The 13983-nt window shown below is 42.3% G+C and overlaps 3 protein-coding genes across 4 annotated transcripts in view; 1 reads left to right on the top strand and 2 right to left on the bottom strand.

Moving 5' to 3' along the window:
• lrp2a (low density lipoprotein receptor-related protein 2a) overlaps positions 1-3418 on the bottom strand; it is a 46565-nt gene extending 43147 nt beyond the window's left edge. For both annotated transcript variants that reach the window (XM_086123354.1, XM_086123355.1), the window contains exon 1: positions 3291-3418. In XM_086123354.1, the coding sequence (XP_085979480.1) occupies positions 3291-3354 (64 nt within the window). In that variant the 5' untranslated portion in view covers positions 3355-3418. The remainder of the gene's footprint in view (positions 1-3290) is intronic.
• Positions 3419-4823: 1405 nt separating this feature from the next.
• LOC147198430 (coiled-coil domain-containing protein 89) lies at positions 4824-7134 on the top strand. The gene is made up of 7 exons (XM_086124264.1): positions 4824-5190; positions 5616-6088; positions 6237-6367; positions 6450-6586; positions 6657-6733; positions 6816-6915; positions 6993-7134. Exons 1-7 carry the CDS (start codon positions 5095-5097, stop codon positions 7077-7079), a joined length of 1101 nt encoding a protein of 366 aa, XP_085980390.1. The 5' UTR covers positions 4824-5094; the 3' UTR covers positions 7080-7134.
• An 18-nt stretch (positions 7135-7152) lies between these two features.
• LOC147198429 (ATP synthase F(1) complex catalytic subunit beta, mitochondrial-like) lies at positions 7153-11825 on the bottom strand. Its single transcript, XM_086124263.1, has 10 exons — positions 11632-11825; positions 10723-10896; positions 10453-10627; positions 9620-9741; positions 9360-9544; positions 8921-9079; positions 8497-8619; positions 8211-8423; positions 7484-7685; positions 7153-7398 (listed from the first exon to the last, which is right to left on the bottom strand). The coding sequence occupies exons 1-10, from the start codon at positions 11735-11737 to the stop codon at positions 7301-7303; spliced, it is 1557 nt and encodes a 518-aa protein (XP_085980389.1). The 5' UTR covers positions 11738-11825; the 3' UTR covers positions 7153-7300.
• Between the last annotated feature and the right edge of the window lie 2158 nt (positions 11826-13983).

Below are 13983 nucleotides of genomic sequence, written 5' to 3'. Positions count from 1 at the left end.
AAAAAGACATGATTAGCTAGAAAACGCCAATGCGGAGTTGGAAAGTCAGAATGTTGACGAATAAATTCAACTCACACATGAGTGAAGTTTGCGATGAGGATTCATCCGCACACACGCACGCGCGCGCGCGCACACACACACACACACACACGCCTTCATGATTCAACTCCCCGTGTATTTTAGAACTTAATTGACATTAGCGTTTTGGCCGTAAATCAGTGTTTTCCTTTCCCTTTTGTCTGGCCTTGTCTTTTCTTATTGCAACTTAAACCCACAGCAGGAGACCACACTGGGGTAAAGATGCCCCACTATTGAGAGAGAAGAACATTCAAGGAATTTTCATTCCAAATGAAGCCCCTCCCCGAGCTTACTGTGGAATCACAATGGCACAAAAGAAGCGGCGGTAGGGATGTAAACTCATAAGTGGAAGTGTCACACTAATGTAAAGAAGAGGGTACACTGGGTTTGGGTCCATGGAGAAACCACACCTGACCCCTGAAACATCTCTTGTGGTGTCGTTACGCTTTCGCCAATGGTGCTTGTTTTGGCGCAGGCCTCTGCACCCACTGAGGTGCAAAGAAAATGTCCGTTGGCTGCATGAAACGCTGGAGCTGTCCATGCTGCCAGAGCAAAGTGCTGCGGCCTGTTTCATATGGAAATGCATGCAGCAGAATGCAGTCAATTGCCAAACAAGTGACTTTGGCGCTTAGTGCTACAAACAAAACAGTGAAAGGCCTGACTGCTTTTGGCACTGCCGGGAGACCCCTGAATGGAGCGTGGACCGACAGCCTTCATTTGGTTAGGACTGAAAAATCCTCAACATTTTTTTAGAGGGGTGGGAGTGTATGTGACTATGTAAAACCTGATGAGAAATGAAGTGATCACAAGGCAGTGAGACAGCTGCATTGTCACAAACCTATTAGCTAGAAAAAATATATATATTTTTGACCACGCCTGTTTTCTAAAGTAATGTTACAGCTGTACAGATTTAGGCTCATGTGCCGGAATGGGTGAGGTTTAACATGCACTCAGAGTACGAGTTTGAACATAACAAAAGGTGTTTTTTCTTCAATACAATAAGGGCAGTCAAACCTCCCACCGTGACCACATTACAACAAACTGTTTCCAGTCATATGAAATAGTCATTTTTAGGCTCTACAAAGTGCTTACGGTGTCCTTGAGTGACTAAAGCAAACGTGAATGGAGACAGATAACAACTGATTACTGCAAAACTTGTCCAAGCAGTGAAAAAATTACTGAGGGGAGTTGATGAAGCAGCAACATGAATGCCGCCTGACCATTACCAGCATTTTTGCAGTGTTGCAAAAGCCTGGATAAGGTGATACTAAGGGTGATGGGGGGGCTTCATTTTGTTGGGAGTGGGATCAAGGACCCACTGGAGAAAGTTCTCCCTTGCCCCCCAACTGTCACAGCAAATCCAATAAGTAAGACATTGCTAATAGTGAAGCCTGTCGCTTTAATTTTACCACATTGCACTGTTGTAATTGTAATTCCCCAATTTATTTATGTTTATTTACAAGGTTTTCTTATCTTATCTTATCGATTGACCATTAAAAAATATCTTGATTTTGTTTCTATCAACTGACATTGGGTTTTAGTTACGTTTTTAAAGACAGGATATTTAAAATGTAATTTGTTTGCATCATAATTTTGTGCTGCACCACTAATATGATAGAAAAATTTTTTTTTTATTACTTGGTTTGACGATAACCTTATAAAAAGGCACAATGTTCAAATGCCATCACTCAAAAAATAATAATTAGACATTTTGGATGCAGTGCTTTTTTTCCAGTATCAGCTCAGGACTCAAAATCAAGTGACACGAATTCGGATGCAGAAAGTGTAATTAGGACAGCTCTAGAAATTTCACTGTGTGTCAGTAGGTGATACGATTTAAATATTTTGTCTATGCTACTATCACGTTAATGAGACTTTTTCTCAACTTACCACAATACACTGACCGTGTACATAAAATAATTGAATCATCAATTTGGGCTTCACCAAGATTAGGCACAGTTACGGTATGTATGTACTATGTAGGCCAGATTTTAAGGGCATGTTTAGCATTGCGCTCCTAGTTTGCATTTGCGTACTTGAGATACACCGCATCACATTAAGACCTGTTTCTTGTAGTTTGACTCTTTCAGGGGTAGCTGAAAAAATTAAATATTAGAAACGACACTGTATGTGTCTGTATTGCAGTAGTACACCACTACAGTACACGCACGTGCACAAACACAAATAAAACCCAATATTGTTAATGCAGTTCATCAAATGATCATTAAAACTTGCAAAATATGTAATAGCGCTTTTATATTGGATATAATGTAATTGGATTGAGCAGGTCTGGCCTGTCAATCTAAACGTTAATGACAAATGTGCTGACAAAGTCAAGAGTCATCGTTTACATCTCCAATATCAGCAAATCCAGGACATTAGTCATTGCTTTACTGTAAGCACGTCCTCATTTTCACAATTAGGCATCTATTTTTGTCTGTCAGGGAACCGGTGAGGTGAAATCATCCAGTTTATTCCAGGGCAAATCTATGCAAGGGAAGTTGTGGTTCTACAAGTTTTACCTAGGTAGAAATGGTTCCATTCTACAGCAGCTGCACTGTAATTAGTAGCCACATTCACGCTAAGAAGCTTACATCCTAAGGGTTGAGCAAAAAGAAAGCAGATTACAATTTGAGAAGCAGGATCTAGCTGGGCTACAAACACAAGAGACAAACAGCAATCTAAAATGTAGAAAGAGCCAAACTGGAGCATTCCTGATGTCTCAGCCTGATCAGAAAAGTCACTTCTATTCCTTGAGTTGAAGTTTGCAGCGTGTGCCTCAAACACTGCCTCACCAAAAAGAACTTTTTTTTTTAAACCGGTACCTCTTAGTACTTACAGATTGTAAGTCACATGCTCTGTTCTGTTACCTAGCAACAGTAAAGCTCAGGCAAAAGTTCTCTCCAGGAGAACTTCCATTCTGACTGGGGGGGGGGGGGGGCTTTTGTGCTCAACCTTTCAGTAATAACACTGAGTGGGAAAATTAATCTTACTCTACCTGTTTGCATTTTTCTCACTTAATTATAGCTTTCGAATTCTTCTTTGATGAGCTCATGTGTAATATACAGAAAGACACTGTATGCAATTGCTTGCCCTTTGCAATCAGATCAGTTCCACAGACTCAAAAAACTTCAGCAACAAGTGAACAAGAGCCCTGGCGTAGCAATACCAAAATACATCAAGAAAAAAAATGAACATAACATACTACTAACCTTGTGATTGGCACAACCGGCAGAATAAGAGGAGAAAGATTTGGAGTGGCACGGCTCTCCACATTCTGGCTGGTCCGTCCAGCTCCGCTGTGCAGATGGAGGAGCTGCAGGGACTGTGGGGGTGGGGGGGTTTGGGATGCTGTTGGCTCTCCTCTAACTGGGCTCCTTGGCCCACGACTTGATCAAAAGGGGCGTGCGCAAAGTGCAGGACAGCCGCTCCCCCAACCCTGTGGATAAATCCCTCAAGGCAGGCAGTGGAATCTGCATAATGATATGCAGCTCCCATGACTACAAACCTTGCATCACTGCTTATGCACTTTAGTCCTATGAAGAGATTAAAGACCTCACTCAATTAACTCCAAAAGTTATTAAACAAGCACGTCGGCTTCACAGTGCAGAGGTACCGGGTTCGATTCCAGCTCCGGCTTCCCTGTGTGGAGTTTGCATGTTCTCCCCGGGCCTGCGTGGGTTTTCTCCAGGTGCTCCGGTTTCCTCCCACATTCCAAAAACATGCGTGGCAGGCTGATTGAACACTGTAAATTGTCCCTAGGTGTGAGTGTGAGTGTGAGCGTGGATGGTTGTTCGTCTCTGTGTGCCCTGTGATTGGCTGGCAACCTATTCAGGGTGTCCCCCGCCTACTGCCCGGAGACTGCTGGGATAGGCTCCAGCACCCCCCGCGACCCTAGTGAGGATCAAGCGGTTCGGAAGGTGAGTTATTAAACAGTGATTACTTGAATTTTAAAAAAATGCATTGCTGACTTATACAAAATGGAAATCTGGACCAACCCTCCCATTCAGATAATTAATTACCTTGGACATTAATGAAGTTCTTCTTGTATGTGCAGGAATTTCTATGAAGATCAACTGGGTCACCACGTGCTTGACTTACAAGATGGGCTATTTGTTTCTAAATAAATAGTTGGAGGCTGCCACTTGCAAGATGGGCTATTTGTTTGTAAATTGATTGTTGGAGGCTGCCACGTAGTGGCTATAAAGTGATACTACACGCTACCTGTTCCTGTGACTTGGTTTCCAAGGTAACCGAGTAACTCAAACTTAGACAAAGGGAAAGGTTTATCAGCGTGTTTTTGTGTGTGTTCTTCGGTCAGACTTCTTTAGGACACCGTTTCGGTACACTTTTTAATCCTACAATGCATTGCGCTTGATATTATCAATGGAACGGCGTTTTAATCTTTCATACTTCATAAAGTAGTCAAATTTTCGTGCTTTTTTTTTTTTTAAATAATGTGTCCTAGCCTGACACAAACCTTATAGTTCGTGCAGAAACAACACATCTGAAACTTGAATTGTGTATTCAGTTTTGGATCCATTTTAACGTTTATCCGTTTAAAAATGACGACACATGACAGTGACACATGCTCTTAGACCTTAACAACGCAATCAAAAACGACAAAAAAAAGGTTCGCTCCGGAGAACAGGAGAGAAATCATACAAGTAAACTACCGACATGTTGTAGTTGTAATGGAATTGTGTTTGCCCCTATTCGTTTTGCTTGTAGTTTAAAGTTTGTGATTGAGATTTGTGGCGTGCGTTTTTTTTAAGAACAAGACGACACACTCACGAGCTGGTGACGCCATGAAATCAGTGGAAGGTCCTCGTGCTCTCGGGGGTGTTGAGCACGCAAGGACACAAGTAGTTTGCGTCTATTGTCTAACTAGCATAAGAGGATATCGCACCTAGCATACTTATTAAAACACACAGTGGCTAAATTATTCGAAACGAGCCTTTAAAAACAACCAACCCGTAAATATTTAATTAAAAAACACCTGAAAAAAAGATTACGATGTCGTCCCAACGAAGAAAGTCCGAAAATGTGAGAAAGAAAGTGACCAAGTCTGAGGACAACATGTTACTTTCTGGACTGTCACTCAACGTTGCCGTAAGTATGATGACCACAGACACTTTTAATTTGTTATACTTAACTTCGTCCGGTTTATGTCCAATCGGCGTTTGTCGGTTGGAACTTATTTTGGTCAGTCTGCGAATATTATTGGAAGCCTACGTCATTTACTGACGTGTTGTCTCTAAAACTAGTTTGGTCAATAAAGTTAGCATCAAAATTTATCAAGCAAGTGCCCTGAGAATGTTTAAATTCTATGACGACTCAAATTCTGCTCCAAAGAGGGCGCCTCTTGTGATATTTCAGTTAAATGAACACCACCCCTGAAAAATAATTAACAGCAATGAAAACCAAATATCTTCTTTGTAAAGATAATAAATGTTCATGTGTAACTAACTGTGGTCACCGAGTCTCCTGAATGTTTACCATTATTACGACACTTCATTTTCCTGGCTTTTCCGCAGCACTTGGACATCAATCAGAAGACTTTGGAAAAGTGCAAGGACCTCACCGCCACCGATTTAACAGAGACATTGCTGCAGCAGTCCAGAACAAAAGAACAAAACAATCTGATCTGTGTTCTAAAGGACAGGTCAGATGAATTGTTCAAGCAATGCCAAAGCCTGCAGCAAGTCAAGGCCCAACTGGAGAAGCAACTTGAGAGCTGTCAGAAAGAAGTTGTACAAAAGCAGCAGAGAGCGGAACTAGTGGAAAAAAGATTTCTTGATTTAGATGCCAACAGCCGAGCGATTATCGTGTTCATGGAAGAGTACAAACATCAGAATGCGCAGCTGAAGCAGGAAAACAAGCGGCTGCAAACAGAAAATGACACGCTTTTCTCCCAAAAGTTACATGACAAAGAGGTGGCCGTTCAAAAGCTGACAAAGGAAATCAAGGTTTTGACAGAGGAACTCACTACTAAGGAGAGTGCATATAAGTAAGTTTTTGTTTTAACTGCAACAAATAAATATACCAGTGCCTTGATGTACAAGTTTAACTTATTCAATAACCACACAAAATCGTTTACCATTGGAAGTATGGAAACGGCATTAAAAAAAACAACTTGTCATTGCTTTCTTTAAAAGGGAGAAAATCGCCCAAAGTGAATCAATATCCTCCAAACAATCGAAAGAGCGTCAAGAGACAGAGGCATCGTTACTTGAACAATTGAGCAAGTCTCAGCAGCAGCATGAGTTCGCAGAACAAATGTGGAAATGTAGGTGGTAAACAACTCAGTCCTGTATATCCACATGCAACATATGAAGCCACTGAGGAACTTTTGGCTTTATCACCATCAGCTGTCAAACTGAAACTTCTAAAAGCCGAGGAGCAGCACACGTTGAAGGAAGCCACGATGAGCAAAAGCATTACAAATCTCACCAAAGAGAGAGACAAACTGCTGCGTACCTCTGTGGAACAAGAGAACGCCTTACAGGTACATTTGGGGAAAATGGCCTTCGTCACCAGAACGCGTCATTTTATGTTATACACTTATGTCATTACAGGAGAAACTAGAAGATCTCCGGCTTCTGGAACAGCAATATAAAGAGCTGAAGAGGGCCCAGACAAAAGCAGAGGAAAGGTAAACATGCTTGCTAAATTTGCTTGCTTTGTCGTGAAAATGTTATGCCAATAATAATGCTGACATGTGTCTTTGAACTCAGGTTTAAACAGGAAGCACAGGCAGTTAACGCAGATAAAAGAGTTAAGGCACTCAAGTCTGCCCTGGAAGAAGCCAGGACAAACTACGAGAAGCTTAAAAAGGTTTGTTGTGAAGACAAAAAAAATAGCTCGCATCCCATACCAGGTTGTACTCAAAAGTCTCTATTGATATTTTACAGGATTTTGAGGCATTCAAAAATCACAGCAGCAGTCTCCTTACTAAGGAAAGGGAGCTAAATAAGATACTGCGACACTTGAGGAGCTAAACCTTCAGATTTTGAAAATCGCTCCCCCGCCAATTAACAGTGCACAAAAAAAAAAAAAGACGGAGAATGAGCATTGCTGTATCACAATGTCATCTTTAATCTCATTTGAAGCTTTCCAGAGCAATACAAGCAAAGTCCAAAATACTTAGCGTGACAGGTCAGAAGTTGCTCAAATAGAAATTATACTGTACAAATCAAACAGACTTCCATCCATTGTCATTTTAAGAGTGCTCCTCTGCCAATTTCTCCGCCTTTTGGACCACTTCTTCAATAGGACCCACCATGTAGAAAGCCTGTTCAGGCAAGGCATCATATTCACCTGAACAAAAAGAGTAAGGGAAGGAAGATTTTAAGAGGAAAAGAGTGCGATCCCATTCTGGGAATGCATTCCTGCGTGGGACTACCTGCTAGAATGCTCTGGAATCCTTTGATTGTTTCCTTGAGAGGCACCAGCTTCCCCATGTGGCCGGTGAAGACTTCAGCCACTTGGAATGGCTGGGAGAGGAAACGCTGGATCTTGCGAGCGCGAGATACAGTCAGCTTGTCTTCCTCAGACAGTTCATCCATACCCAGAATGGCGATGATGTCCTGTAACGACTTGTAGTCCTGAAAAACATCATGTCAGCCTGATCAGAGCAGTGGTTCTGAACCTTGTTCGAGGTACCGAACCCAACCAGTTCATATGCACGTTCACTGAACCCTTCATTAGTGGAAAAATAAAAATGTGATTTTGTGCAAAATCAAGACATTAAAAAAAAACAAAAACGCATTTGTTAAAAATCGGAAAAATGTAAATAAAAATACATGGCATAAGTATAGTTTTTTAAAAATTGTATGACGTACTATCACGACAGTTACACGGTGACGACTGAGCGAACTAAATTTCCCGCAGCACTGATTGGACAAGCAATGTCATGTGATCATCTGCAGCCAGCGATGGCCAAGCGGGCGTGTCATAACTAATTGACATCTTGAGTCGGTGTGTCTTAACCTCCATGGCAGAGGGTCCGTCGAACCCCTCAGACCGATTCCCCGAACCCCTAGGGTTCGATCGAACCCAGGTTCAGAACCGCTGCATTAGAATTTGTTTTGATTCATCATTAAAAAAAAAATGTTGATGTTAAGTCTTGCCTGGAGAATCTTCTGTACACCTCGAGCGACGTCATAGTGTTCGGACCCCACGATGTTGGGGTCCATGATGCGGGAGGTGGAATCCAGGGGGTCCACGGCGGGGTAGATGCCCAGCTCGGCAATGGCACGTGACAGCACGGTGGTGGCATCCAAGTGAGCGAAGGTTGTGGCGGGAGCGGGGTCGGTCAAATCGTCGGCGGGCACATAAATCGCCTGCAGTGCGAGCGTGTTTTCGTTTGAGTCGGTCAACGGAAGCGGTTGCATCGATCCCATCCAACAGTCTTACTTGCACGGAGGTGATGGAACCTTTCTTGGTGGTTGTAATCCGTTCCTGCATGGTACCCATATCGGTGGCCAAAGTAGGCTGGTATCCCACAGCAGAAGGGATACGACCCAACAGGGCAGACACCTGAAGGACATTTATACAGTCAATCCAAATAATTCCATCATTACTAGATGGATAATGCTGCAGGTTGATGCATATTCGCAAAATATTATTCGGTCATTCTGCTTTAAAAATTCCTTTACAGGCTAACTTAATATGGCTGCTCTGCATTTAGCCATTCAGGTCCTTGATAGAGAACAGCAAGTTGTCTAAACGTATTGAAACATTTAGAAAATGTTGTCATAAATTCACCGATAAAGGTAATCGTGCATTTTTTTCTTTATGAAATTTCATCCAAAAATTGAAAATCTCAAACATTGTATACCTCTGATCCAGCCTGAGTAAACCTAAAGATGTTGTCAATAAAGAGAAGCACATCCTGGCCCTCTTGATCGCGGAAATATTCCGCAACAGTCAGGCCGGTAAGGGCAACTCTGGCGCGAGCGCCCGGGGGCTCGTTCATTTGGCCGTACACCAGCGCAACCTGAAAACAAAAATTTGGTGTCAAAACACGAGAATGGACAATGTTGCATCTGCGACATCATCAGGTACACATACACTGGCCCCTCGCATGTTAAAACGCTGCCATTGAAAGGTAGAACCATAAATACAATATCTTTGACCCACTTAACTTTTTGTAATTGTACGAGTACAGCCATCAAAACAGTTGGTAAATTTGCTGTAAATATAAAATCACTGAACACAATATCCTGTGGGTCGTGGAAAAAGTACCAACTGTGTTAAAAAAGTTTTAAGGTGGTTACCTTGGAGGTGGTGTCCTTCAGGTTTATGACGCCAGACTCAATCATTTCATGGTACAAATCGTTGCCCTCGCGGGTGCGCTCTCCGACTCCAGCGAACACAGAGTAGCCACCGTGAGCCTTGGCCACGTTATTGATCAACTCCATGATCAAGACAGTCTTACCCACGCCGGCGCCGCCAAACAGACCTGGCACACGACGGGCACAATGGTTAGAAGATGCTCGCTTGCGTACAGGAATCTAAACATAGTCTTGCAACTGACCAATTTTTCCACCCTTGGCATAGGGTGCAAGGAGATCTACCACTTTGATGCCAGTGACCAAGATCTCTTGCTCCACACTCATGTCAGTGAACTCAGGGGCTTCGGCGTGGATAGGAGCAGTCCTGAGAGACAGCAGGGGTTATTTTTAAAACAGATTCAGCTCTTTTTGCTTTTCCTGTGTATTTTCATAGATCTTTTTTTTTTTAAATATCAGGTTAATATTTGAATCTGGAATGATTATTTCTATTCCCTTTAATTCCGGAAAAAAAAAAGGTTTTGTGATGCAGCCAAAGAGAGCTGCAGCGAACAAATATTTTTAGGAATTCATTTTCTACCAATCATCCCACACATTCAGGTCGTATAAAAAAAAACGTATGTGGCATTATAACACATATTCAAGTTCATGTGAGGCTATTCTTGTCCACTTTGGGGTCACCAACTCCATATTCTACTGCAGTATCTGTGACTTTGAATGTGTATGGCTTTAAAAGGCGGGGGCTGGCCTGGTGAGCGATGTGGGCATCAGTCAATGTGAGTAGAGAGTGAACTATCCAAGCTTTTAGCCAGTTTGCAAATTGAGAGATTCGGCGTGAGTTGTGGCCATTTGCACCTTGTGTATGAATATGCATTTTTCTTTCCATTTACTGAATAACACAATAAATGTCTTGTAAATTAAGTTCTTGATATAAATAATCTATAAAGGGACTGCTGGAATTGTGGCATGGCTTGTCAAGAAGAGATGCTTTTCATTATGCTGGAGTGGAATTAGTTTGAAAATTACGTTTAAGATTTGCTACAGGGAAATCTAAAATGTGGCCCGAGAAAAAACTTACTGCTTGGTGCTAATAGGACCACGTTCATCAATGGGTTCTCCAATGACATTCATGATCCTGCCCAAAGTCTCGGGCCCCACAGGGATTCTGATCGGAGCCCCTGTATCAAGAACCTTCTGCCCACGGATCAGACCCTCTGTGCCATCCATGGCGATTGTCCTGACTGTGTTCTCACCTGAGAAAAGACACAAGAGTAGAGAACGTAAAAAGAACGATTTTTGGTTTTGCCGCACCATGCTTCGACTCCAGTATCATATATAACTCGCTGACCGAGATGCTGTGCCACCTCAAGCACCAGACGGCTCTCACGGCCCGCCACCTCCAGCGCATTGAGGATCGGCGGGAGGCCTTCATCAAACTGCACATCCACAACAGCACCGATCACGGCCGTGATGCGTCCATTGCCGAGAGCTGCCTGAGCGGCGGGGCTTGCATAGCCCTTGCCTGCAATGACACATTAAAAACTCAGCTGAATTTAATTGGCAAATACACTTACCATTATTATTTCACTTGAAGAAATAAACCATCCATCCATTTTCTAATCCGCTTTTCCTCACAAGGGTTGCGGGGTGTGCTGAAGTACACCGCCTACTGCCCGAAGACAGCTGGGATAGGCTCCAGCATGCCCGCGACCCTCGTGATGAATGAATGGATGGATATTTTTGCACGCAACTGAAATAGGACTACCTGAACAAGCCCTGCTTCCACAAAAAACCTCTAAATAAAGGATATCTTATAAACTCAGTTCTAATTGTAACAATATTTTTAATATTATGGTTTTAGCATGCACTGCGTTTCTTCAATCTGAGAGCTAATATTGAGGTTACCTTATTTGGCGGACATGACAACATAGAAAAAAACATTTATGAAAATCAATCACAATAATTACATGTGCATGTTATTGGTCCCAACCCTCATTGTGACTGATAAGTTAGAATGGGCTCGCCGTGTTTGACAGTGAAAGGTCACAGAAGCGGACATGACAACAAGGTCAGACTAAAAAGGAACGCAATGACCAACATTTGACAATCACATATTAACACAAAAATAAAGAATAGAATATATTCGTTTTGGAATCAAGCAATGGAGGCGAAGAAGGAAGGTAGAGGCTACGTCCATCGGGCAGAGTTCAGAGGACACTTAACAATGACAGTCCAGCGAGGTGAAAACACAACTTACACAGGTTGAGGCTCACATTTCTCCCTCCGAATGTCTTCAGTGAGTTGACACCGGGCTTAAAAGCCTGCAAAGCCCCGTTACAGCAGCGTCCAACGGCACCCAGCATGATTAAGATGGCTGAAGGTGAAGCCGCTCAGAGGACAGCTTCAGTATCAACTCCTGAGCGGACGAGTCAGTCTTGCGCATGCGCAGTATGTCGTGCTTTCATCCCCTCTTTTGCCGCAAGAGGGCGGTACCAGCATGGCTCGAGACACTCAGAACGTCATATCCGGAATGGTATTACTGTACTGTATTAGAATAAAAAGACAAAGCTAAAAATAGAAATAAATCGTTGAATCGAAAAAGAATTGTCTATTGGCAGTGTAGATTTTAATTTTTGACACAGGCGCAATTATTTAAAACTTCATAATTTACTACTTTTGCTGTGTCTCTTTACACTTCATTTGGAAAGAATGCAGCTGCACTGCACTACTAAAACTGCAGCTGAACCCAAGACGATTGACATTGTTTTGCTCTCGGCTTTTATTTCTTCTTCATTTCTAAAACTGATTGTATGTGCTTCTTTTTTTATAGTGCCCCCTACAGTTCAGACTCAAACACATAACTTAAATGCCTTGTGTTACAGGCTTGGAAATGTTTGGCAAAACTGTTGGAAACAGATACAGTTGGATATTGTGGCAAGTTGTTGTATTATATTTGAGTGAAACTTATGCCGTGTTCAAGGACATTTATTTTGTGTTTTTGGACAATATTTGATTAAAACACATTTTCATTACAATTGCAAGACAGTTGTATTATCAAGTATCAGTAATTGGTATTGGTGAGTAATGAAATGTAAGTTCTTGTTCTCAGTCTGGAAAAAAAGTAGTATCGGTGCATCCCGTGTTCAAAGGCATTCACACATTTTTTTTTTTTTTAATGGAATCCTCGCTTACCTTGTTCATGGTCAGAGGAATGCTGGTGACTATTCCAGCGAATTGAAGTTGAGAGGTAAGCTACAGCCAATCACAACCATTCACATCTACAGGTACAGCATTTTGTGCAATACGATAATCATTCAAATGCTCAGGACCACAGAACAACTCGAGAGGTGTGTGTTTGGAATGTTTATTATTTTTCCCAACCAAGAAATACTGTCACAGCTCGTATAAGTGATGAATGGCCCCATGTTGACGTATATCATAGAGCAACGGGGTGGATTTTGCCAACCTATCATTCAGCGAAGCATTCTTTTGTGTCACAAGGTCTCCTCTAATTACTTGTTGCCTGCAGCTTTGCAATACAAAGCCTCTTCACCTGGAAAGAGTGGGCAAAAAGGTCCTCGAATCCATCGCCTGCAGTGCGCATCGTACCAACCACAGTGGGACGGGGACACTGAAAGGTCAATGATGGTCATCTGTCGAGGTCAGAAGGCGAAAAGAAGGCCTGTGGCTAGCTGTTTTTTTTCCTTGGAGGAAAAACAAATAGTCTTTCTTTTTCAGTACCGTCCTTTTGAAAGAAGCAAAGTCAAGTGCAGATTCCAAACACCACAATACTTTCACTACATTGAGTTGGTTTGGTTTTTACTGGTTGCACCCATTATTATTATTATTATTTTGTCTACTTTTTCCAGGCAGGACTGTTCTGGTTTCAGTGCAAAGGTAACCAGGTCATGGCTAGGTTGGTCTCTTAACCTTAAGTGTGCCACAGCTGAGGAATGTATGCTTGCATTTATTACATTACTATCATTTTACTTTTTGGATATTCTTGTTTCAAAACAGCTCACCTGTGACTCAACTAAGAACAAGATGGCAACTGCAATAGAAAACTGACGGATGGGTAAGCGAGTGGTAAGCCAAAAATGTAATGACTGCATCACCAGCAATTCCCGCAACGACGCATGCACTTGTATGACAGCGTCAATCAATTTGGAAATATGTCTCTTGTATTGGCGCTTTTAGGAAGGGTGCCGTGAGAGTATCACATTTTCAACAACCTTTTTTGTTTTGTTTTTTCCACGTAATGTTCCAGAAACTAAACTGATTTCTTGTGCCCCTGAGGCAAGAAAGGGGAGTCTGCATGAGCAAGAATCCATTGAATTGGTTGGGTGGTTCCTTCCTTATAAAGGAGGTGTGCATACTCAGGTTCTCTGACTCTGCTTTGGAGAAGGACAACATCGCTGTTGCTGCTGATGGATGGTAAATGAGAGTGCCGGTGGTCTTTGTGCAACGTGGATAGTGCTGCAGGTCCAAACAGCACATTGAAATACTGCAACATCTCAAAGTAGGTTGAACAGCGAAGTCTGTTTCTCTGTCGACATGCATTTAGTTTGTCATTGACGTGCCATTCTTTTTATTTGTAGTCGAGACAACT

Source organism: Hippocampus guttulatus, chromosome 11 (assembly GCF_054856545.1).
Source record: "Hippocampus guttulatus isolate MCC_2025c chromosome 11, RoL_Hgut_1.0, whole genome shotgun sequence".
In the NCBI taxonomy this organism is placed as follows: domain Eukaryota; kingdom Metazoa; phylum Chordata; class Actinopteri; order Syngnathiformes; family Syngnathidae; genus Hippocampus; species Hippocampus guttulatus.
The sequence above is the reverse complement of the archived record's forward strand: the minus strand, read 5'-3'. Positions and strand labels throughout refer to the sequence as shown.